Here is a 24,919-nt window from a genome sequence, read left to right on the forward strand (position 1 = left end):
AGTGTCTGAACCTTCTGAACTAACCTCCCATGTGGGACCTTGTCAAAGACCTTACTAAAATCCATGCAGACAACATCCATAGCCTTTCCTTCATCTACTTTCTTGGTAACCTCTTCAAAAAACTCTACAAGGTTCATTAAACATGACCTACCACGCACAAAGCCATGCTGACTATCCTTAATCAGCCCTTGGCTGTCCAAATAATTGTATATCCAATCTCTCAGAACACCTTCCAATAACTTACCTACTACTGACGTCAGGCTCACTGGCCTGTAATTACCTGGTTTACTTTTGGAGCCTTTTTTAAACAACGGAACAACATGAGCTACCCTCCAATCCTCCGGCACCTCATCCATGGTTAAGGACATTTTAAATATTTCTGCCAGGGCCCCTGCAATTTCTAAACTAGTCTCCCTCAAGGTCCGAGGGAATATCATGTCAGGCCCGGGGGATTTATCTACCTTTATTCGCTGTAAGGCAGCAAGCATCTCCTCCTCTTTAATCTCTATATGTTCCATGACACTACTGCTTGTTTCCCTTCCTTCCTTATACACTATGCCAGTTTCCTGAATAAATACTGATACAAAAAAACTGTTTAAGATCTCCCCCATCTCGTGACGCTCCACACATAGACAACCACTCTGATCTTCAAGGGGACCAATTTTGTCCCTTACTATCCTATTACTCTTAATATACTTGTAGAAACCCTTCGGGTTTACCTTCACATTATCTACCAAAACAACCTCATGTCTTCTTTTTGCCTTCCTGATTTCCTTTAGTATTTTCTTACATTTTCCATACTCTACAAGTACCTCATTCGCTCCTTGTTGCCTATACCTGCTATACACCTCTCTCTTCTTCTTAACCAGATCGCCAATATCCCTTGAAAACCAAGGTTCCCTATGCCTGTTAACTTTGCCTTTAATCCTGACAGGAACATGCAAACTCTAAACTCTCAAAATTTCGTCTTTGAATGCCTTCCACTTACTGAACATATCCGTGCCAGAAAACAACTTATCCCAATCCACTCTTCCTAGATCCTTTCTCAGTTCCACAAAATTGGCCTTTCTCCAATTTAGAATCTCAACACGAGGACCAGACCTATCCTTATCCATAATTAACTTAAAGCTAATGACATTGTGGACACTGGACCCAAAATGTTTGCCTACACATACTTCTGTCACCTGACCTGTCTGGTTCCCTAATAGGAGATCAAATATTGCATTCTCTCTCGTTGGTACCTCTATATATTGATTTATAAAACTTTCCTGAACATATTTGACAAACTCCAAGCCATCCAGCCCTTTTACAGTATGGGAGTCCCAGTCAATATGTGGAAAGTTAAAATCTCCTACTTTCACAACTTTCTGTTTCTTACATCAGTCTGCTATCTCTCTACAGATTTGCTCCTCCAATTCTCTCTGACTATTGGGCGGTCTATAATACAACCCTATTAGTGTGGTCACACCTTTCCCATTCCTCAGCTCCACCTACATGGCCTCTGTAGACGAGCCCTCCGGGCTGTCCTGTCTACGCACAGCTGTGATATTTTCCCTGACTAGTAATGCCACTCCTCCCCCTTTCATCCCTCCCCCTCTATCACGTCTGAAACAACGGAACCCCGGAACATTGAACTACCAGTCCTGCCCCTTCTGCAACCAAGTCTCATTAATAGCAATAATGTCGTAATCCCACGTGCCAATCCACGTCCTAAGCTCATCTACTTTTCCGACAATACTCCTTGCATTGAAATAGATGCACCTGAGAACATTTTTATCACGTACAAACCTTTGATTTCTGTCTATACATGCATTCCTCGCTTGACCTTTATCCTCCTCCACCTCACTATCTGCTCTAAACTCTGGTTCCTCCCCCCCTGCAAATCTAGATGTTCAAAATCTATACAATTCCGGTGATTTTCGCCACACACTGCCTTTTTTCCTTGGAGTGTCCTCTGAGGCTGACAGCAACTGGGTTTTCAGGTCTGGCCTTGTTCACACTGTCTTCAGGGAGTTTTGATCAGCTATCCTGCTGTCTTCTGGGAGAACTAAACAGCTACCCACTCACATTGGCTTCAGTGTTTCCTTAAATGCATTCCTTTCCTTTGATTTCTCTATTGTCTCAACCAGACTCTCTAGAAATGCTTTCTTCCCAGACTTGATTAGACTCTTCTTTACTTTAGCTCTTAGGATTTTTTGAAAATAAAGTAAACTTACCCTATCTTTATCTTATTTCCTTACACCTTTTTACAACCTGCATATATCCCCCTTTGAACTAAAACAACTCAATTTAAAACTAAAACAGAAACAGAATTACCTTGAAAAACTCAGCAGGTCTGGCAGCATCGGCGGAGAAGAAAAGAGTTGACGTTTCGAGTCCTCATGACTCTTCGACAGAACTTGAGTTCGAGTCCAAGAAAGAGTTGAAATATAAGCTGGTTTAAGGTGTGTGTGTGGGGGGCGCAGAGATAGAGAGACAGAGAGGTGGAGGGGGGGGGGTGTGGTTGTAGGGACAAACAAGCAGTGATAGAAGCAGATCATCAAAAGATGTCAACGACAATAGTACAATAGAACACATAGGTGTTAAAGTTAAAGTTGGTGATACTATCTAAACGAATGTGCTAATTAAGAATGGATGGTGGGGCACTCAAGGTATAGCTCTAGTGGGGGGGGTTTTTTATATAATGGAAATAGGTGGGAAAAGGAAAATCTTTATAATTTATTGGAAGAAAAAAAAAGGGAAGGGGGAAACAGAAAGGGGGTGAGGATGGGGGAGGGAGCTCACGACCTAAAGTTGCTGAATTCAATATTCAGTCCGGAAGGCTGTAAAGTCCCTAGTCGGAAAATGAGGTGTTGTTCCTCCAGTTTGCGTTGGGCTTCACTGGAACAATGCAGCAAGCCAAGGACAGACACGTGGGCAAGAGAGCAGGGTGGAGTGTTAAAATGGCAAGCGACAGGGAGGTTTGGGTCATTCTTGCGGACAGACCACAGGTGTTCTGCAAAGCGGTCGCCCAGTTTACGTTTGGTCTCTCCAATGTAGAGGAGACCACATTGGGAGCAACGGATGCAGTAGACTAAGTTGGGGGAAATGCAAGTGAAATGCTGCTTCACTTGAAAGGAACGTTTGGGTCCTTGGACGGTGAGGAGAGAGGAAGTGAAGGGGCAGGTGTTGCATCTTTTACGTGGGCATGCGGTGATGCCATAGGAGGGGGTTGAGGAGTAGGGGGTGATGGAGGAGTGGACCAGGGTGTCTCGGAGGGAGCGATCCCTACGGAATGCCGATAAGGGGGGTGAAGGGAAGATGTGTTTGGTGGTGGCATCATGCTGGAGTTGGCGGAAATGGCGGAGGATGATCCTTTGAGTGCGGAGGCTGGTGGGGTGATAAGTGAGGACAAGGGGGACCCTATCATGTTTCTGGGAGGGAGGAGAAGGCGTGAGGGCAGATGCGCGGGAGATGGGCCGGACACGGTTGAGGGCCCTGTCAACGACCGTGGGTGGAAAACCTCGGTTAAGGAAGAAGGAGGACATGTCAGAGGAGCTGTTTTTGGAGGTAGCATCATCGGAACAGATGCGACGGAGGCGAAGGAACTGAGAGAATGGGATGGAGTCCTTACAGGAAGCGGGGTGTGAGGAGCTGTAGTCGAGATAGCTGTGGGAGTCAGTGGGTTTGTAATGGATATTGGTGGACAGTCTATCACCAGAGATTGAGACAGAGAGGTCAAGGAAGGGAAGGGAAGTGTCAGAGAGGGACCACGTGAAAATGATGGAGGGGTGGAGATTGGAAGCAAAATTAATAAAGTTTTCCAAGTCCCGACGAGAGCATGAAGCGGCACCGAAGTAATCATCGATGTACCGGAGAAAGAGTTGTGGAAAGGGGCCGGAGTAGGACTGCAACAAGGAATGTTCCACATACTCCATAAAGAGACAGGCATAGCTGGGGCCCATGTGGGTACCCATAGCCACACCTTTTATTTGGAGGAAGTGAGAGGAGTTGAAGGAGAAAATGTTCAGCATGAGAACAAGTTCAGCCAGACGGAGGAGAGTAGTGGTGGATGGGGATTGTTCGGGCCTCTGTTCGAGGAAGAAGCTAAGGGCCCTCAGACCATCCTGGTGGGGGATGGAGGTGTAGAGGGATTGGACGTCCATGGTGAAGAGGAAGCGGTTGGGGCCAGGGAACTGGAACTTGTTGATGTGACGTAAGGTGTCAGAGGAATCTCGGATGTAGGTGGGAAGGGACTGGACAAGGGGAGAGAGAAGGGAGTCAAGATAACAAGAAATGAGTTCTGTGGGGCAGGAGCAAGCTGAGACGATCGGTCTACTACTTTTGCTATTGCTTTATTGAAAAACTCTGATTGAAGTTCCTCTTGGTTCATTAACATATCAAAAGCACTTCTTACTGTTGGCTTTAGACTCTTGCAGTCACTATGGCTCTTACTCCAATTACCATATTTACAAATACCCAATATATAAGAAATATGACAAGGCTATTAACAGAAGAAAAATATTACAATTTCTTGTTTTCTTTACAGATTCTATAGATTAAGAAGATGATAGCTGTCTTTACCCTCCAGAGTACTCTACACAGTCTAACTCTAATAGGCATGCTAGTGCACAAAATTAGACTCAAGGAAGGAGCAATTACAATGTTGTTATAAAACTTGAATTCCGAATGAGGGCTGTCATGGAAAATGATCATTTCTCATTTAGTTGTGTCAGCATCACAGATTAATATTTGTACTCCAACATTTATATGGGTAATACTAGCTAAACAAGTTAAATCACATGGCCAGAAATATTTGTATTTATAATCCTAGGCCAGTTTTTACACATGGACAACTTTATGTAGCTTTTCACAGAATGGGAACTTTTGGTCCTGTGAAAGTCTTTGTGGAAAGAATAACTAAAAATCCTGTATTCCAAGAGATACTGTTGCAACAAAGATATTAGTTTGACTGCAAATATTTTGTGGGTCTCTGCTAGTTTACATATATTAAGCTCTCTTGGCAGAGCCTTAGTGGCTTGCTTGTTTGTGACAGTGGGAAGCAATCTGGGAGATGTTGAAATTTTCACCTGCTCCACCCTGGAAAGCGCCCGAGGCATTAAAGTTAATGCCACCATCACCTCCACAGCCACTGGCAATGCTGTTCCTCCTGTGCTCAGAATTGCCCATCTGAGCTTGCAACGGGTGGTAGATTTAGTAAACCACCAGATCTCTGACGAACAAGTCCATGCTGAGGTTCAGGTAGGACAGTCGCTCCCTAAACAACCTGGATGGATACAGCCTCCTGCTGTGAGCCCTTCTCCCCTTTCCCCACTCGTTCTTCCAGTCATGCTGTAGTCCAAGAGGATTGGCCCTTGGAGCAAGCGGTTGGTGCAGAATCTTTGAAGTCAGAACAAAGTGCTTCAGCACATGCCACACCATTCCCTGTACACTTAGCAATGTTAAAGAACTCTGGACATCACCAAACGCTGCTGCAGTCGCAGCAACAGCAAACAGAATTCATTCAGTAACTATCTTTCAAATCAGCAACTAGCCTGGTTGAATGATCCCTTTAAATAGCGCTGTTGGGGGTAGGGGCGTCCTTCCTGTGAACGTGTTCAGTTGTGTGTGTTTAAGACAGAGTGTTAGCGAGAGCGTTGAACTCCAAAGATGCTGATTATGCCACAAACTGCCTACTTTATACACAGTGATGTTTCCTGTGCCCGTGCTAACGCCCCCCAACCAGAAATGTTCACCTCCACCGCCAATTTGCAGCCTAAATGGCGCCAGCCAGGCACTAAGGAGCTGAACTTTGCAGCCTTTATTTATCTCTATGGATCCTAGTTGATCTGCGGAGAGTTTTCAGAATATTGTTTTCAAGAGTCTTAGAGATTCTAAACCTTTAGAAATTATTTTAGGAACAGGCAAGCTCCAGGATGTAAATTAGAAGAAGCTGGAGATTGCACAGTAGATTGCTCCCGGCACTGAGTCTGCGCAGAAGCCAGGTGAAGGCCGGGTCGATGGTTGCCATGGTGACCGGACGCCCCGCCGCGTTGTACTGTGGGAAGACAAGGGCACGGTTGCGCATGCGCACATGGACGGCGCGGCCGTGCCCGGGAGAAGTGGTCCCTGAAGAAAATAAACTTAGAGATGAAGGTGAGAGAGGAGTGTGGCGCTCGTCGCTGTTCCGATATCATCAGCGCTCCGAGTTAAGGGAAGAGTTATGTGTGCTAACAATTTTTGGGTTATTCATTTACGCCTCCGTTCTCACTAATTCAGCTGGATTGATGAGCCACCGCAATTTGTAAAGGCCTCAGACCCCACTCCCGCGGTTACTATGGAGACGTGGCTGGTAGTTTCAATTAACTTTAGTCCCTGAAATCCAATGGACCCAGAAACTATTGCTGCCGAGACACGGGGATTCTACCTTCCCGGTAGACATTGCTCAAACAGCATTCCCACCCATCACACTACCCCGCCGTCCCAGTGCGTTCACCACTCGCCCATCTCTTTCACTAATCCCCGACCGCCCTCACTAACAACCCCCACCATTTCTCCACTCCCGAAACTCCTTATTCCCGCAATCATACTTCCACGCCGTGCACGCTACTTCCCACACACTCGTTTAGGAGGATACTGTAGGTTTTCTGACTGGATTAATCTTGAAACATGAGGTCACATCTCTCCACAGCACCGAGCCAATTTAAATTTAGTTAGTTAAATAAATTTGGATTAGAAAGATAGTAATAATAGTGGTAACAACCATAAAACTACCAGACTGTCATTTAAAAACTCATCCGACTCTTGAATGGAATCTGCTGCCCTTACCTGGTCTGAGCTATGTTTGACTCGACCTATAGCAATGTGCTTAACCACTCTGAATTGGCCTGGCATGTCACTCAGTTGTACCAAATCTTTACCACAAAGTATAATACGAACAAAACCAGTCCAACCAAATAGCCTTGACCTAGGCTTCAGATTCAGACAGAACAAAGACACACCCTGCCCTGCTGAGCCTGCAAAGTCCCCCTCTCTAGCATCTCTGGTCCTTGTGCCAAAATTGGGAGCGCTGTTGCATCTGCTCACAGAATCATATCTTTCAACCAACATCCCAGACTTGTCCATTGCAATGCCTGGAAAGTGGCAGCACAGTGGTATTCAAATGGGAGGAATCGACCCTGAGAGTCCTCAACTTTGATTTTAGACCCCATGAAATCTCATGGTATCAGGTCAGACATGGGCAATGAAATCTGCTGCTTACCACATACTGCTATCCATCCCTCAGCTGATGAATCAGCACTCCTTCATGTTGAATGCCACTTGGAAGAGGCACTAAGTATAACAAGGGCACAGAATGCATTCTGGTTTGGGGATTTCAATGTCCATTATCAAGAGTGGCTTGTAGCACTACTACTGTCTCAGCTGGCTGATGGCTGAGGGACATAGCTGCCCTTCTGGGCCTGCAGCAGGTGGCAGGGGAACCAACAAGAGGGAAAAATTTACTTAATCTCATCCTCACCAGTCTACCGATGCAGGTGCAACTGTCTGGTATTATTTGTGAGTGGCCACTGTACTGTCCTTGTGGAAACAAAGTCCTGTCTTTAAACTGAGGACACCTTCTGTTGTGATGTGTGGCAATACCTTTGTGCTAAATGGGTTAGATTCAGAACAGATCTAGTAGCCCAAAACTGGACATGCATGAGGAGCTGTCGGCCATCAGCAGCAGCAGAACTCTACTCCGCCATAACCTGTAACCTCATAACCTCATAGCCTGGAATATGCTTCAATCTACCATTACTATCAAGCCATGGAACCAATCCTTGTTGAATATGGAGTGTAGAAGTGCATGCCAGGAACAGCACCATGTGTACCTAAAATTAAAGTGCCAACTTGGTGAGGCTACTACACAGGACTGCATGCATGCTAAACAGTGGAAGCAGCATGCTATAGATAGAGCCAAGTGACCCCACAACCAACTGATCAAAGCTCTGTAGCCCTACTATATCCAGTCATAAATGGTGGTGGACCATTAACAGAAGTTGGAGGTTCTATAAACATCCTCAATGCCAGTAGTGGCGGAGCTTAGCACGTGAGTGAAACATTTTTGCTGAATGGATGATCTGATTTGGCATTCTTCTGAGTTGCCCATCATCCTAGCCAGTCTTCAGCCATTTCAGTTCACACCAAACCTCATTACAGCCTTGATCCAAACATGGACAAAGGGCCTGAATTCCAGAGGTGAGGTGAGAGTGACTACCCTTGACATCAAAGCAGCATTTGACTGAGTGTGGCATCGAGGAGCCCTAGTAAAATTGGGAGGGAGTGGAGGGGAGGGCGAGGGGGGAGAAAGTGGGGGGAGGGGGGGAGGGAGGGGGGTGGGAGGGAGGAGGGGGGAGAGGGGGGAAGAGGGAAGGGAGGGAGAGGGGGGAAGAGGGAAGGGAGCGAGAGGGGGGAGGGAGGGATGGGGGGAGAGAGGGGGGAGGGAGGGAGGGGGGAGAGGGGGGGAGAGAGAGGAGGGGGGGGAGGGAGGGGGGCAGAGAGGGGGGGAGGGGGGAGAGAGAGAGAGGGGGAGGGGGGAGAGAGAGAGGGGGGGAGGGGGGAGAGGGAGAGGGGGGTGAGAGGGGGAGGGGGAAGAGGGAAGGGGGAGGGGGAAGGGGGGAGGGGGAAGAGGGAAGGGAGAGGGGGAGGGGGAAGAGGGAAGGGAGAGAGAGGAGAGAGAGGGGGGGAGAGAGATGGGGGAGGGGGGGAGAGAGAGGGGGAAGAGGGAAGGGAGAGGGGGAGGGGGAAGAGGGAAGGGAGAGAGAGGGGAGAGAGGGGGGGAGAGAGATGGGGGAGGGGGGGGAGAGAGATGGGGGAGGGGGGGAGAGAGAGGGGGAGGGGGGGAGAGAGATGGGGGAGAGAGGGGGGGAGAGAGGGGGGGAGAGAGAGGGGGAGGGGGGAAGAGAGAGGGGGAGGGGGGAGAGAGAGGGGGAGGGGGGGAGAGAGAGGGGGAGGGGGGGAGAGAGAGGGGGAGGGTGAGAGGGAGGAGGGTGAGAGGGGGAGGGGGAGAGAGAAAGGAGAGAGGGAGGAGGGAGGGGGGAGGGGGAGGAGGAGGGAGGGGGGAGGGGGAGGGGAGGGGGAGGGGAGGGGGGAGGGAGAGGGGAGGGGGGGAGGGAGGGGACGGGGGAAGAAGGAAGGGAGAGAGAGGGGGGAGGGGGAGGGGAGGGGGAGGGGGAGGGGGGGGAGGGGAGGGGAGGGGGAGGGGGGGAGAGAGGGGGGAAGGGGGGTGTCACCATTTGACCAGACTTTACTTCCCATCCTGCAGGACCATTGACATTTTTGGCTGATTTGGTAACACTGACCTCTGATTCAGAAGTTTGTGGATTCTTGCTCAAGTCTTGGACTTAAGAACATAATCTAGGCACATGCTTCATTCCAGTTTTGAGGCAGTTATGGGTGATCACAGGTATCATGTTTTGGTTGAGTCATTAAACTGAAGCTCCATGTGCCCATTTAGGTGGATTTATAAGATCCTCTGTCGTTACATGAAGAAGAATAAATAATAATCAGTGCCTTTTTATCAACACAACCAAAAACAGATGAACTTATTTGATATTTTGTGGTGATTCTGTATGCACATTGGGTGCTGTCTTCTACAGAATAGTAACTATATTTCAGAAAGAAATGAATTGGATACAATGTTCTGTGAGATGTCCTGAAGGTGAGATGATGCTCAATGTAATTGCTGATTTGATCTTTATCCTAAGGTTCTAGCCTTAGTGTACCAATATCCTTTCTTATCTTTTCCTCATTACATATTTCCTCTTGGAGTCAGCCCCTAAGGAGTTAATTTCTACATGTGTTGATGTCATTTTTCTCAATGATCACTTCTGTGCTGTCAGATTATTTGTCCAACATCAAGTCATGGATGAGTCAAAACTTCCCTCAGCTGAACATCTGGAAGACCAATCTGCTTAAATTTGCGACCAATTAACAATGCTAATCTTGTTTGGATTTCATTGCACAATTTATCTGCTTGCCAAATATATTCAGCCTTGAACTGAGTTTTAGACCCTTCCATCATGTGCTTCTTGTTGGTCGAAAACATCTTGAGAAAGTTTTACTTTAAGGAAGATGTTGAACATGGATAAAGGAAGAAGGTGGAAAGGCTATTTGAGAAAATGAAAGCACAGCAGAGGAAGAGGGTTTTAAGGTGGATTCTGAAAGAAGGGAATTTGAGGGTAAGACAAACAGAACTGGGCAGACTGGGAGTTTGAAGAGGACTGTGAGATGGAAGTAGGAAACTTAGTGCAAATAAGGATGTGGGCCGTGGCACCTGTATGAGTTGAACCTTTGGAGGATTTATGTGAGACACAGTGGCGAGGTTGAAAAGAGGAGTCAAGCCCTAATAAGAGTTTTTTACCTAATGAAGTGATGTGGGCAAGTAAACTGAGCTTGGAACCAAGCTGAATTACAAGTCTAAATTGGTAGGTGGGCAATTTGATGACATCAAGGCAAGAAGTACTAACAAAAGCTGAAGAGGATGACCTTGCTCTTACCAATATTTAACTGGAGCAAGTTTTGACATATTCAGGCTTTGATAGCAATTTGAAAATGTAGCTGTCCATCATTAAGACTGCCTCGATGAACCTCTGCCAAATTGTCCACCTCCACCCTTAACTCTTTTGGAGCTTTAGCCCTGTATTCAATACCTACAGACTCATTTTATTTTTCTTCTAGCACCCTCTGCTAGTCTCATGATTTCCATCCCTCTCAAATAATTTGTCCAAAACTTTGCTACCCACACTGCTCTTGCCTATCTACATCACTCCTCTGTTCATCAATATGATTGACATACTTCCTTCTACAAGAGATGATGGAAATGCAACCTCAGAATTTTGGTGACATCAGATGAGATTACCTGCTGCACTTATTTGATTGTTGAACAACTCGATCTGGAAAGCCAAAGTCTGTCACAAGTCCCACACGTGAAGTTGTGTCTTGTGATGCGGGATGATCTCTGCTGATGCCTTGTTTGCAGAGCTGACATCTGTGTAGAGCTTCTGAAACCACATGTCATGGTGGTGGCGAATTCTGCCTACAGATTATGTCACAATTTACATCGATTGTCAGCTAAAGTTTCCCGCTTACAAAAACAACAATACCTGGAAAAACGCAGCAGGTCTGGCAGCATCTGCGGAGAGGAACACAGTTAACGTTTTGAGTCCGAATGACCCTTCAACAGAACCAAGTAAAATTAGAAGAGAAGTGAAATATAAGCTGGTTTAAGGGGGGGTGGGGGGGGGGGGTGCGTGACAAGTAGAGCTGGATAGAGGGCCAGTGATAGGTGGAGATAACCAAAAGATGTCACAGACAAAAGGACAAGGAGGTGTTGAAGGTTGTGATATTATCTAAGGAATGTGCTAATTAAAGGTAGAAAGCAGGACAAGCAAGTTTACAGATAGCCCTTGTTGGGGTGGGGTGAAGGAATTGAAAAAGGCTAAAAGGTAGAGATAAAACAATGGATGGAAATACATTTAAAAATAATGGAAATAGGTGGAAAAAGAAAAATCTATATAAATTATTGGGAAAAAAAAGTCCATGGTCCATCTCTGACACTTCCCTTCCCTTCCTTGACCTCTCTGTCTACAACTCCATCCCCCACCACGTTGGTCTGAGTGCTCTCCGCTTCTTCCTCGAACAGAGACCTGAACAATCCCCATCCACCACTACTCTCCTTCATCTGGCTGAACTTGTTCTCACACTGAACAATTTCTCCTTAAACTCCTCTTACTTCCTCCAAATAAAAGGTGTGGCTATGGGTACCCGCATGGGCCCCAGCTATGCCTGTCTCTTTATGGGGTATGTGGAACATTCCTTGTTCCAGTCCTACTCCGGCCCCCTCCCACAACTCTTTCTCCGGTACATCGATGATTACTTCGGTGCTGCTTCATGCTCTTGTCCGAACCTGAAAAAATTTATTAATTTTGCTTCCAATCTCCACCCCTCCATCATTTCACGTGGTCCATCTCTGACACTTCCCTTCTCTTCCTTGACCTCTCTGTCTCGATTTCTGGTGATAGACTGTTCACTAGTATCCATTACAAGCCTACTGACTCCCACAGCTACAGCTCCTCACACCCTGCTTCCTGTAAGGACTCCATCCGATTCTCTCAGTTCCTTCGCCTCCGTCGCATCTGTTCTGATGGTGCCACTTTCAAAAACAGTTCCTCTGACATTTCTTCCTTCCTTAACCGAGGCTTTCCACCCACGGTGGTTGACAGGGCCCTCAACCGTGTCCGGCCCATCTCCCGCGCATCCACCCTCACACCTTCCTCTCCCTCCCAGAAACATGATAGGATCCCCCTTGTCCTCACTTATCACCCCACCAGCCTCCGCATTCAAAGGATCATCCTCTGCCATTTCTGCCAACTCCAGCATGATGCCACCACCAAACACATCTTCCCTTCACCCCCCCTCGGTGGCATTCCATAGGGATCGTTCCCTCTGGGACACCATGGTCCACTCCTCCATCACCCCCTACACTTCAACCCCCACCCACGGCACCTTCCCATGCAACCGCAGAAGGTGCAACACCTGTCTCTTTACTTCCCCTCTCCTCACCATCCAAGGGCCCAAACACTCCTTTCAAGTGAAGCAGCATTTCACTTGCACTTCCCTCAATTTCATCAACTGCATTCATTGCTCCCAATGTGGTTTCCTCTACATTGGAGAGACCAAATGCAGACTGGGTGACTGCTTTGCAGAACACCTTCGTTCTATCCACAAGCATTATCCAGACCTCCCTGTCGCTTGCCATTTCAACACACCACCCTGCTCTCTTGCCCACATGTCCGTCCTTGGCCTGCTGCATTGTTCCAGTGAAGCTCAATGCAAACTGGAGGAACAGCACCTCATCTTCCGACTAGGCACTTTACAGCCTTCCGGACTGAATATTGAGTTCAACAATTTCAGATCATGAACTCTCTCCTCCATCCCCATCCCCTTTCCGATCCCCCCCTTTTTTTTCCAATAATTTATAAAGATTTTTCTTTTCCCACCTATTTCCATTATTTTTAAATGTATTTCCATCCATTGTTTACTTAGTTTTGTTGAAGGGTCATTCGGACGCGAAACGTTAATTGTGTTCCTCTACGCAGAAGCTGCCAGACCTGCTGAGTTTTTCCAGGTATTTTTGTTTTTGTTTTGGATTTCCAGCATCCACAGTTTTTTGTTTTTATCTTAGAGTTTCCCGCTTGTTTTGTTTGATGTTAAGGGATTTCATGTCTCTTTTGATGGCATCCTTGAATGGGAGCTTTGAGGGCCCTGCTGGTGTTGGCATGGGCTATCTACCCGTATAGCGTATCCTTGGGGATGTGGCCATCTTTCATCTGTGCCCAAGACAGCGAAGCCTTCTTTGCATGATTAGTGCTAGCATGCTTGGCATGTTTGCCCTAGAAAGGACTGTTTCATTGGTGACTTTTTCTTACCATGTGATGCTTGGCACATCCTCAGATGGAAGTATATGGAAGTTATTGGGCCTTTTCTCTTTCTGTTTTTTTAATTCATTTATGGGATGTGGGCATTGCTGGCTGGGCCAGCATTTATTGCCCATGCCCTAACTGCCCATGAGAAGGTGGTGATGAGCTGCCTTCTTGAACTACTGCAGTCCATGTGGTGTAGGTACACCCACAGTGCTTTTAAGGAGAGTGTTCCAAGATCTTGACCCAGCAACAGTAAAGGAACAGCGATATATTTCCAAGTCAGGATGGTGAGTGGCTTGGAGGATAACTTCCAGGTGGTGGTGTTGCCATGTGTCTGCTGCCCATGTCCTTCTAGATGGTAGTGGTCATGAGTTCGAAACGTCCTGTCTAAGGAGGCTTGGTAAGTTCCTGCAGTGCATCTTGTAGATGGTGCAGACTGCTACTACTGAGAGTTGGTGGTGGAGGGAGTGAATATTTACAGATGGGGAGTCAATCAAGCGGACTGCTTTGTCCTGGATGGTGTCAAGCTTCTTGAGTGTTGTTGGAGCTGCACTCATCCAGGCAAGTGGAGAATATGCCATCACACTCCTGACTTGTGCCTTGTAGATGGTGGATAAGCTTGGGGAGTCAGGAGGTGAGTTATTCACCACAGGATTCCTAGCCTCTGACTTGCTGTTGTAGCCACAGTATTTATATGGCTAGTCCAGTTCAGTTTCTGGTCAATGGTGACCCCCAGGATGTTGATAGTGTAAGATTCAATGATGGTAATGCCATTGAATGTCTAGGGTATATGTTGTCCAGGCTATGCTTCAATATTTATCAAAATACTCGATTCAAAATTCTCAATTCTCTATATTACTTGGCCACTCCATTCATCTCATTCCCCTCCAGCCCTCAGCTGATGTTCACACTGTTTGGTTTTCTTTCTTTACTCCATCATTGGTGGCATCTGAACCCTATTCTCTGGAACTCCCTGCTAAACCTTTCTGCCAACTTATTTTTAAAATCTTCTTCAAAACCTGTCTTTTTGACTAAGCTTTTAGTCAACCTACTAGCTGCTTGGCAACTATTCATCCTCTAAAATGCTTTGGGACATTTCATTACATGCAAAACACTGCATCAGTGATGGGCAACCTAGGCTAGTGAGTGAACCACATCTCAGTGGGCCGCAAGATTGAAATTGGGTATGTGCACTAACTGTCACCCCATGAATAAGATTAAATACATTTCATACGCACTGACTATTTCATAGAGTTATAGAAAATGTTTAATGATTCATATATTAATAGAATTGTCATCAACTTCAAATGGTAAAAACTAAACAAAACTGAGATCACCTTGTTACAAAATGGCCTCCCTTTCAGTTCAATAATAAAATAATCCAGCTTCCAACTCTCTTTTACCATTCTGTCCTTGTCACCGATTTTCCTCTTTTTACTTCCTCCTTCTTCCTCTGTACTTTTTAGTTTTGCACTTGATTCTCCTTCTTTATCATGCCACTTCAACAAAAAGCAATCTATTATATAATTAGGGGCAAATTAAATTACTGGCAAAAGTAAAAAGTGCAACCTCCCACATTCATTGGTGTCATAATCAAGGCTGTCTCCTGGGATAGGAAAATTTTGCTAACTGTGCTTGTGTACCTAGAACTTGTGGGGCACGCCAGTTGAACTGTAGCAGCGCTTTGATTGAATGCAGAGAGAGCACATGGCTCTCAGTCACTATTGTGTACAGTCCGCACACCCCTCACTTAACGTGCCCTTGCTTTGCGTGCATATCACTTTAGTAATACAGGTAGAACACTCGGACGGAAACCAGAGGAATCTGGCAACCCTGTATGTGGGCAGCAGTCAACAAAATGTCTCACAGGCCACACTCAGAACTCTGATGGGCCATAGGTTGCCCACCACTACACTACATAGATAAAAATTCTCTCTCTTCCCCCGGGGCCAGATGTAACTCCGGTAAAAATACTGTGTTGATGGGAATGCCTTACTTCATCCCTGACGACCAATGCTTCACAAATTCAGTCTTAAAAAAAAATGGAAAAAGTTGGAGTGACTTGCAAACTCACAGAATCGCAGAATTACACAGTGCAAAAGAAGCCCTTCGGCTCTTTGAGTCTGCACTAACACGTGAGAAACACCTGACCTACCTACCTAACCCCATTTACCAGCACTTGGCCCATAGCCTTGAATGTTATGATGTGCCAAGTGCTCATCCAGGTACTTCTTAAAAGATGTGGGGCAACCCGCCTCCACCACCCTCCCAGGCAGTGCATTCCAGACCATTACCACCCTCTGGGTAAAAAAGTTTTTCCTCACATCCCCCCTAAACCTCCTGCCCCTCACCTTGAACTTATGTCCCCTTGTGACTGACTGTTCAACTAAGGGGAACAGCTGCTCCCCATCCACCCTGGCCATGCCCCTCATAATCTTGTACACCTCGATCAGGTCTCCCCTCAGTCTTCTCTGCTCCAGCAAAAACAACCCAAGTCTATCCAACCTTTCTTCATAACTTAAATGTTTCATTCTAGGCAACATCCTGGTGAATCTCCTCTGCACCCCTTCCAGAGCAATCACATCCTTCCTATAATGTGGTGACCAGAACTGCACACAATACTCCAGTTGTGGCCTCACCAAGGTTCTATACAACTCCAACATGACCTCCCTACTTTTGTAATCTATGCCTCGATTGGTAAAGGCAAGTTTCCCATATGCCTTTTCCACCACCCCACTAACATGCCCCTCTGCCTTCAGAGATCTATGGACACACACGCTAAGGTCTGTTTGTTCCTCAGAACTTCCTAGTGTCATGCCGTTCATCGAATACTTCCTTGTCAAATTACTCCTTCCAAAGTGTATCACCTCAGATTTTTCAGGGTTAAATTCCATCTGCCTATTATCTGCCCATTTGACCATCCCGTAGCCCAAGACACTCAACCTCACTGTTAACCACCCGGCCAATCTTTGTGTCATCTGGAAACTTACTAATCCTACCCCCCACATAGTCATCTATGTCATTTATATAAATGACAAATAGGGGACCCAGCGCAGATCCCTGTGGTACACCACTGGACACTAGCTTCCTGTCACCATCTATCTCCTACAACTAAGCCAATTTTGATTCCACCTTATCAAATTACCCTGTATCCCATTTGCATTTGCCTTCTTTATAAGCCTCCTATGTGGGACCTTGTCAAAAGCTTTGCTGAAATCCATATAAACTACATCAACTGCGCTATCCTCATCTACACACCTGGTTACCTCCTCAAAAAATTCATACTTATAGAGAGACATCTTCAGTAACAATGATTGGAGTAAATGTGCCCCAATTTTTAAACACTAGATGCTGAGGAACTGAACAGAACAGTAAGAAGAAAGAACAGATGTAGTGGCCAAGTGGTGCAATCAGCAATTGGACAGAGATTATGCTCAAAACTGCTCTGGTTTTGCAAAGTGAATTTTTTGCACAAGTTTCTGCTCAAATTCATTTGCACATCATTTGTAAAATCTGTCAGCACAATCAGGCAACCATTTAGAATATATTTTAAACTTTGCATTAAGTATCCTTTGATATATTTAAGAAGGTAACCTGGGGCAATTTCATTAATATAGCTCTAAAATGGATTTATCGTAAATAAGCATTTTAATAAGATTGCCTCATCCACCGCCTGTGATCAATTTGATTTTAAATTACTTTTAAAAAACTGTACAGAACTATTTACTAGTTATATTGGTGTACAGTAGTCAGCCCTCTAGTAAATTACAAAATAGTTCAAGCTTTAAAAGGTGCCTATTGATGCCCTTGTGCCTGAAGAGAAAAGCTTAATTTTAATAGCCTTAGCAAATGGGCGCAGTTAGTGGAAAATCACTGATGATTAATTGAACCTGAGGGTGTGGCCAGATTTTAGCACAATGTTTTTAAACCAGCACAAAAGATTGTAGTAACTTGATTTGTGCTGGATGTAATTTTCATTTGAAATTCTTTAATCTTTTGCATTGCTTTAGCTAATTTTGGGTAAATTACACTGGTAATACTAGTACATCTTAGTGGAAATCCGGGACCGTGCCATTCACATCTCAGGATGTTTCAAGGTATTTCATAGATGTTGAATGGTTAGCATTAATGAAAAGAGATGTGACAGCCAATTTGCACACAACAGGGCCTCACAATTGCAGGAATAAGTATTGGCAAACAACGGGAAACCTTCTCTACCCCCTTCCCCAAATAACCCTTCAGGTTCCAAAATGAAAATGCCTGTATTGAAAATGCACAAACATGTTTAATTTCATGCAGAAGATAATGATTATATAGTATACCTCTCTCAAGTGGCAGTGGAAGTGCAGGATATTGTAAATGAAGTTGTACCATCTGATAACTAAAGACAGCACTGGGCCTGATGGCATTCTTGTTAGCTGTTCATGGACAGGAATTTATGCAAAGCTACAATTGGCAGGCTAAAGCCAGAATTTGGGACAATGTAACAGCAGCTTGTATTTGTAGCTTCTTTTAACTTAGTAAAACATGGAATATTGCTGAAAAAAGAGATTTTTTTGTCAAAGCTTTTTTGTCTTGCACTCAGCAGGACAATTCACAAGAAAATACCAATATAAGTAGATACAACGTATTTATACTGTATGAAAATAGAGTGCTGATTGATTAGCAAGTAGAGTTTGGTAGAGGTGTTGTCATGGAGAATGCACCAGTTGATGGTTACTGACAGTTAACTGCTGAAATTTAATTATTGACAGTTAACTGTCAGTCTACTATCAACTGGTGCATTCGCCTCTACCAGAGTCCACTTGCTAACCAATCAGCACTATCTTTTCATATTGTATAAATATGTTGTTTCACCTGACATCAGTATTTTCTCGTGAATTGTCCTAATGAGTACAAGACAAAAAGCTTCAACAAAAACTGCCTCTCTTCAACAATACTCAAGTTCTATATCACTAAATGACTATTAATAAACAATGTCAAACAGCAAAGAAGCAAACTTGGCTGGAAACTGATAACTGGAAGAATAAGGATGGAATGGTTAACAGTGTCCAACATCACAGGGAAGTTAAGAAGGAGAGATTAAGGTGAAACTGTGCTGAAGGATTCTGAGAGGGAATGACACTAACCGAATGTTTAAGGACTTTACTTTTAAGGTGTTATCTTTGGCTTAGTAGTAATAGTCTCATCTCTGAACAGAATGTAGTTGGTGCAAATTTGACATAAAAGACTTGATTACATATCCTAATTTGGCACTTCTGAGCATATGGAGGAAATGCTGTTTTTGGAGGAGAGGCTACGCCTGCCTTCTCCAGTGGATGCAAAAGCTCCTTTGGCACTACTCAAAGAACAGCATTGCAGTTCTTCTGGTTTTCTGACCAACATTTATTCGTCAACCAACACCTAAAACAGATGACAAAAACAGAATTACCTGGAAAAACTCAGCAGGTCTGGCAGCATCGGCGGAGAAGAAAAGAGCCGACGTTTCGAGTCCTCATGATCCTTCCACAGAACTAGTTCTGTCGAAGGGTCATGAGGACTCGAAACGTCGGCTTTTTTCTTCTCCGCCGATGCTGCCAGACCTGCTGAGTTTTTCCAGGTAATTCTGTTTTTGTTTTGGATTTCCAGCATCCGCAGTTTTTTTGTTTTTACCTAAAACAGATGATCTGGTCATTCATTTTATTGTTGCTTGGCAGAGCTTGCTATGCTCAAATTGGCTGCCATGTTTCACGCATCAAAATTGAGACTACACTTCAGAAGTACTTAATTAGTTATAAAGTGCTTTGAGGCATCCTGAGATCATGATGGTTCTATATAAATGCAAGTCTTTCTTCAGAAGGTTTGAAGGTGGAGAGGGGAGCAGTTGAATGCATTGTTTCAGTCTTTGAGATGTAGAAAGCCATGACCTCCTGAGAAAGTAATGTGAAAAAGATGAAGCAGAAGAAAAGAGGTAGCTTGTTGTTGAGTAGATAAATATAAGATTTTCTTGACCTTTTAGGACAATATTTGAGTACGGGTGATTGGGATGAGAAAAGGGAGGCACAGTGACCTGGATTTTGTAGTCAGTGACAAAGTGGTAACGTTGCCGCTGACCTCCAGGCTGCCCACTGAGATCCGGTGATCTCTGTGGTGTAGATTTCACCTTTCCCGATGTTAACCTCATACCAGCATCAGCTCAAGGGAAACACCGGTGTCCAGCAACAGTGATATAATCAAACAGACTAAACAGCCAATCACATTGAAGAAACTTCAAATACAGCAAACCAGGAAGTAAAAAGTACTGGTTATTCTTCGTTTTTTATTGACTTTACAGAGAACAAAATAAAAATCAGGATATACACAAACATAGTTTGGAATTGAGGGAGGAGCTGAAATATTATAAACTTTAAAAATAATAATTGTTATTTTAAACATCTATACATCTATTGAGTTCATTCATTATAATGAAGAAATTTGACATTCCACAAATATAAAATTTATTTTTCAGGGTTAGAGAGGTTGTTCAGGATTAATTATGAACTTAGTACACTGTTTGAAAACCCAATTACACTTCATTCAGCATGGCTTTTTCAAGGGTTTTTACATCAAGACTACTAGCATAAAAGTGGAACTTCAGATCAGTTCAGGTGATTGTTAAGACTTTGTAAGATTAAGATTTCCGCAGGGGCATAAACCATTCACCCTGTGGAGGAATGGGAAAGCAATGACAGCAGCTTCTGGGTTTCTTCACTTAACTGCATATGTGTTAGAAGTTGTTTCAGTTTCACAGTTCTGATGATTAAATTTTCAGTGTTCTCTGTCATTATTAGAACCACAAAATTCAGGCCATCTTTATTTTGGATCATTGAGCAAAGTTTGGTGGTGAACAGCTAGGCCAGTTGTGCTGCATTTGCAGCCTTCTGCTTTAAGAGCATAGAAATGACAGTTGCACTAGGGAAATGGTTGGGATGGTGATGTGGCATAGTGAGTGTCTGGATGGAACAAGATCATCAAAGGCAGAGGTAAGAGCTATTATTATAATAATGTGTTATTCAGGGGTAGAGGGTAATTTAGAGCAGACACTTCTTCATAAGTAATTTGTTCTATATTGCGTCTGAGAATGCATGATGCTGAAACTGAGTGTAGAAAGTTTTCTATTCATAAGCATGAACAATTTTTAAAGTGTTTTGCAGTTGGGGTGAGATGTACAAAGGTGGAGGGATCAAGGAGAATTTCAGAGCACATGAGCATGATGGCTGAAGATTAGAGTACAGAGAAAAGAAGGGGCACATAGAAGGATATATTGGTCTTGGAGAGATTGAAGTTGACCATTAAAGATGACAGAGGGATCCCAGATATTAATAGACCTATTAACCTAAGATCTGTTGGGAAATTGCCATCTACGACAAATCTGATTGAATTATTTGGAGAAGTGTCTAAAGTAGTGGTTAGGGGAATGTCAACTGATGTTATTTTTATGGACTTCTTGAAGGCATTTGATTAAGTTCCTCATAAGAGATTGTTAGCTAAAGTTGAAGCTCATGGGATTAAAGGCAATTATTGACCTGGTTATAAAATTGGTTGAGCGGAAGGAGACAGAACATAGGGATAATGGGCAGGTACTCTAACTGGCAGTCTTTGAATAGTGGTGCATTGGAACCTGTGTTTGGGGCTTCAACTGTTCACTGTGTTTCATTAATGATTTAGATGCTGGATTAGAAAGCCACATATCCAAATTTGCCACTGACACAAAGATGGGCAGCATTGTAGGTGGAAGCTTAAGATATTAATAGATTATGTGAATGGGCAAAAGTGTGTCAAATGGATTTCAGTGTAAGCAAATATGAAGTCATCTACTGTGGACTTAAAAAGAATGGTGAAAAGCAAGAAACACTGGAGGTCCAAAGAGACTTAGTAGTCCAGATACACAGATCAATAAAATGTCACAAACAGGTCCAGAAAATAAACAAAAAGGCTAATGGAATGCTGGCCTTTATATCTAGAGGACTAGAATACAAAGGGGCAGAAGTCATATTGCAACTATACAAAGCACACCTGGAGAACTGTGGGCCTTTACGGATACCACATCTTAGGAAGAATATATTGGCCTTGGAGGGAGTGCAGCATAGATAGATGGACTATGAGGATTAAGTTATGAGAAGAAATTACACAAACTAATGTTGTATTCCCTGGAAGGCTAGAGGGTGATTTCACAGAAGTTTTCAAGATATTAAGAGGAACTGAAAGGGTAGAATTGAAGAAACTATTTCCGCTAGCTGGGGAGTCTAGGACAAGGGGACATAGCTAAAGATATTAAAATCAGACCTTTCAGGAGTGAAATTAGGAAATATTCCTTCATGAAAAGGGTGAAAGAAGTTTGAATTCTATTCTGCAAATGACAATTGATGCCAGATCAATTTTTAATTTACACAGAAATTGATAAGATTTGTTAACAATAGGTATTAATGGATATGGGACAAGGCAGCTGAGTATATGGAGTTAGGTCGCAGATCAGCCATGATCTCACTGAATTGTGGAACAGGCTCGAGGGGCTAAATGGCCTACTCCTGTTCTTATATCCCTATAAATTTGTCTAAATATTCACTTTGCATTGCTGTTTTTGGTTATTCGAGTAAATGTAGTTCCTGTAGCTGGACACGGCACTCTAACCATAGGTTAAAACTAATATTTTTGTGTTTGCAAAGATCTTTGTTTATTGCTCTTTTTCATGTGCAGCGAGTATTTACCATCTCGGAGAAAATCGTTACAGGCAACCTTGTACAATACCACTGGCAGAAAACACTGGGAAATTATATCGCTATCACTGGGTAAGCCACTTACATTTTTAATGCAACCAACCTGCTGGAAGACCAAAATTTTTATGTCATAGATTGACATTTAGGGCATGACTATTACATATGATGAATGGCATTGTCTCAATATTATAATATTCTATAGGTTGTCTGTCTCGAATCAGCAAAAATTGAAGGGTAATAATATTCCTAGGCAATATGATTGATATTAATGTACTAGTTTTATTGGCTTCACGTTTAGTGCAAACAGTTCACATAAGATTTACATTGCTGGTAAAACAATCTTTTAATATAATGTTAAGTAGTTGTCATGTTTTTGGAATTCACACCAGATATTCTACTCTGGTTTGATATCGTGAACCACTTCTGTAGGAAAATCTCGCATCATCTTCGATTTATTGGACCTTAACTAAAACAATTGCAAGACCAATGGATCAGAGATCCCTTCCCACTATATCCAATTTATTGAAATATTTTTTACCACCATGTGATTTTCCTCCGTTTGATAGACAGATTAATACACAGGCTATGTATTAACAGTGTATTTAAATAAAGGTTGCAAATTAACATTATGCTATGCAAAGGAGTATGCAATGATAATTATAAATTTTATTATTCACTACAATTTGTATTCAAAACAATAAAAACCATTTCCATAAGCTACCTTCCAACTGAAAGCAGTTGCTCATTTCAACACTACAGTGGAGTCAACACTCTGTTGGGTTCAGATTGTTGACGGCTTAACCATTGACTGACCAAGACCTTGGTTCAGACAACCTCAAATAAAGTCCCAATCTTTGGACTTTCAATCCCAGTGCTTTGAATGAAGGGCTAATCATTTTCATTGGCCAATTTTGGGGTTCTGTGAAGTTTTAGCAGAATGAAAGTTACCTAACAAATTAGTGGCCTGGATTTTGCAGTCAGCATCAAAACAACTGCACCTATGGTTAACTCTGAAATAAAGTGCAATATTACCTAATGCAGTGGTGAGGGTGAGAATTTCACTTGCAAGGAGAGAGGATTCCCTCAGCATGGGTCTACAGCGTTCTCTAATGCAGGCATAAAGGACAGATCACGTGGTGCAATGAATAGAAGCCACACTCACAGAATCTATCAAAACTAAGCTGCAGCAATAATAGATTCATGTTAAAAAGTCATTGAAGTAAAAGATTAAGTGAGATTAATTTGAGCGCCATCATTTTAGAAAATCATAAATTTATATGTATTTTGAAAAAGTGAGATAAATTATGTTGGAATACTGTTTGGAAGTCTTTAAATTAAATAACTTAAAAAGTCAGATCTCTCCCACAGCCATTCTGAAGGTTGAAATGCCTTCTAGCATCAGTGTCCTCATTGCAAAATGTTTCCATATGATCTTTCTGCCCGCCCTAAAATGTTGTAGCGAAAATACTTCGTCACTAGTGAGCAGTCAGCCTAAATTCTCACCCGTACCATTTCTTCGATTTTAATCTTAAAGTGGGTGAATGTAATAGTGAAGTGTCTGGAGCAGCGCAGAATAGCCCACCACAACTTCCAGATTTACGTGCTAAAATGCACACATGGAGTTGCTGGGCCTCTCACCATGCAATCATAGTGAACCGAATGCTGACATTTGCTTCACAGCAAAATCCAGGCCCGCATCTTTGATTAATTAAGATTGAGCACTATTCTTTAACTGTGGCATGGGATGTTTGTCTTCCAATTGTTTTAGCTCTAAAAATTAAAACTAATTTCTTCTTCAAAACAGCCATTAAAGATACTACCAAACAGGTAGACTTAATGCCTCTCCATTCAATTTACTTTAGTATTTTAAAACACAATTTCACAGAAACTGCTGCTTAATCACACATTGATCTTTCTCTGCTTTTATGGAATTCTTATTCTCTGTGCCTTTTAAATTAATTTTGCAACCACAATTAACCTTGTGTGCCTTCTTTCCAGAAATAAAGTATTCAAATCAATTGACTAATATAGATAAAAAAAATACATTATTATTCTACCTGTCTTTGAGAGACCTTTTTTGTCCTATAGTAACTTTAACATAAGTCCTTTTAAGGCAGAACAGGCTAACCAAGTTTCAATCTTCTCTTGAAAAATATAGCCTGTACATTGAGATAAGAGAACACTTTTTGTTCTAAGTGCTATTGTCTTTTTATTGATAATATTATAATATAATTGATTGTAAATTACTTCAGTTTTTAAAACCATCAATTACAGAGTCTCAAAGTAAGGTATCTCTAGACCACCCCCATTGTGCCAGTTAAGGGGAGTAGCATTAACTATCTCCATTACAAGTAGTGAATAGGTGCAGTTTCAAAGCAGCTGAAGAGCTGCTCTGGAGCACACAAAGCTGTGACACAGGCACCTGAATTCCCAACATGTAGCATGTTCTCCTGCGTTCAAGAACAACTTGCAGACTTGATGATAGCTAGTCACTTCCTACTGTTTATTCTTTGAACCTAAGGAGAAGTACCAAGCAATTACTTGTCTAGCAAATGCCAGCTTCACAAGGACTGTTTCCTTGTACATTTCCCACATCCTAAGTTTTTTTTATTAATCACTTCATAATCAGCATTTGTTGATTTTATATGGTTGTGTGCTCTTTAACTTAGAGCTGAACGTAAAATACAGTACTCCGCAGATTTTTTATGGTTATTACTATTGTTTTAGATTTGAAAGTAATAG

At 43.3% G+C, this 24,919-nt stretch overlaps 1 protein-coding gene across 2 annotated transcripts in view; it reads left to right on the forward strand.

The window, feature by feature from the left end:
- Window positions 1–6,054: 6,054 nt before the first annotated feature.
- wdr19 (WD repeat domain 19) overlaps window positions 6,055–24,919 on the forward strand; it is a 165,835-nt gene continuing 146,970 nt past the window's right edge. For both annotated transcript variants that reach the window (XR_005944604.1, XM_041201279.1), the window contains exons 1-2: window positions 6,055–6,135; window positions 22,158–22,249. Coding sequence is in view for 1 of the 2 variants with exons in the window: in XM_041201279.1 (XP_041057213.1) it covers window positions 6,130–6,135; window positions 22,158–22,249 (98 nt within the window). In the remaining variant the exon portion in view is untranslated. The remainder of the gene's footprint in view (window positions 6,136–22,157; window positions 22,250–24,919) is intronic.

This window comes from Carcharodon carcharias, chromosome 1 (genome assembly GCF_017639515.1).
Source record: "Carcharodon carcharias isolate sCarCar2 chromosome 1, sCarCar2.pri, whole genome shotgun sequence".
Classification (NCBI taxonomy): domain Eukaryota; kingdom Metazoa; phylum Chordata; class Chondrichthyes; order Lamniformes; family Lamnidae; genus Carcharodon; species Carcharodon carcharias.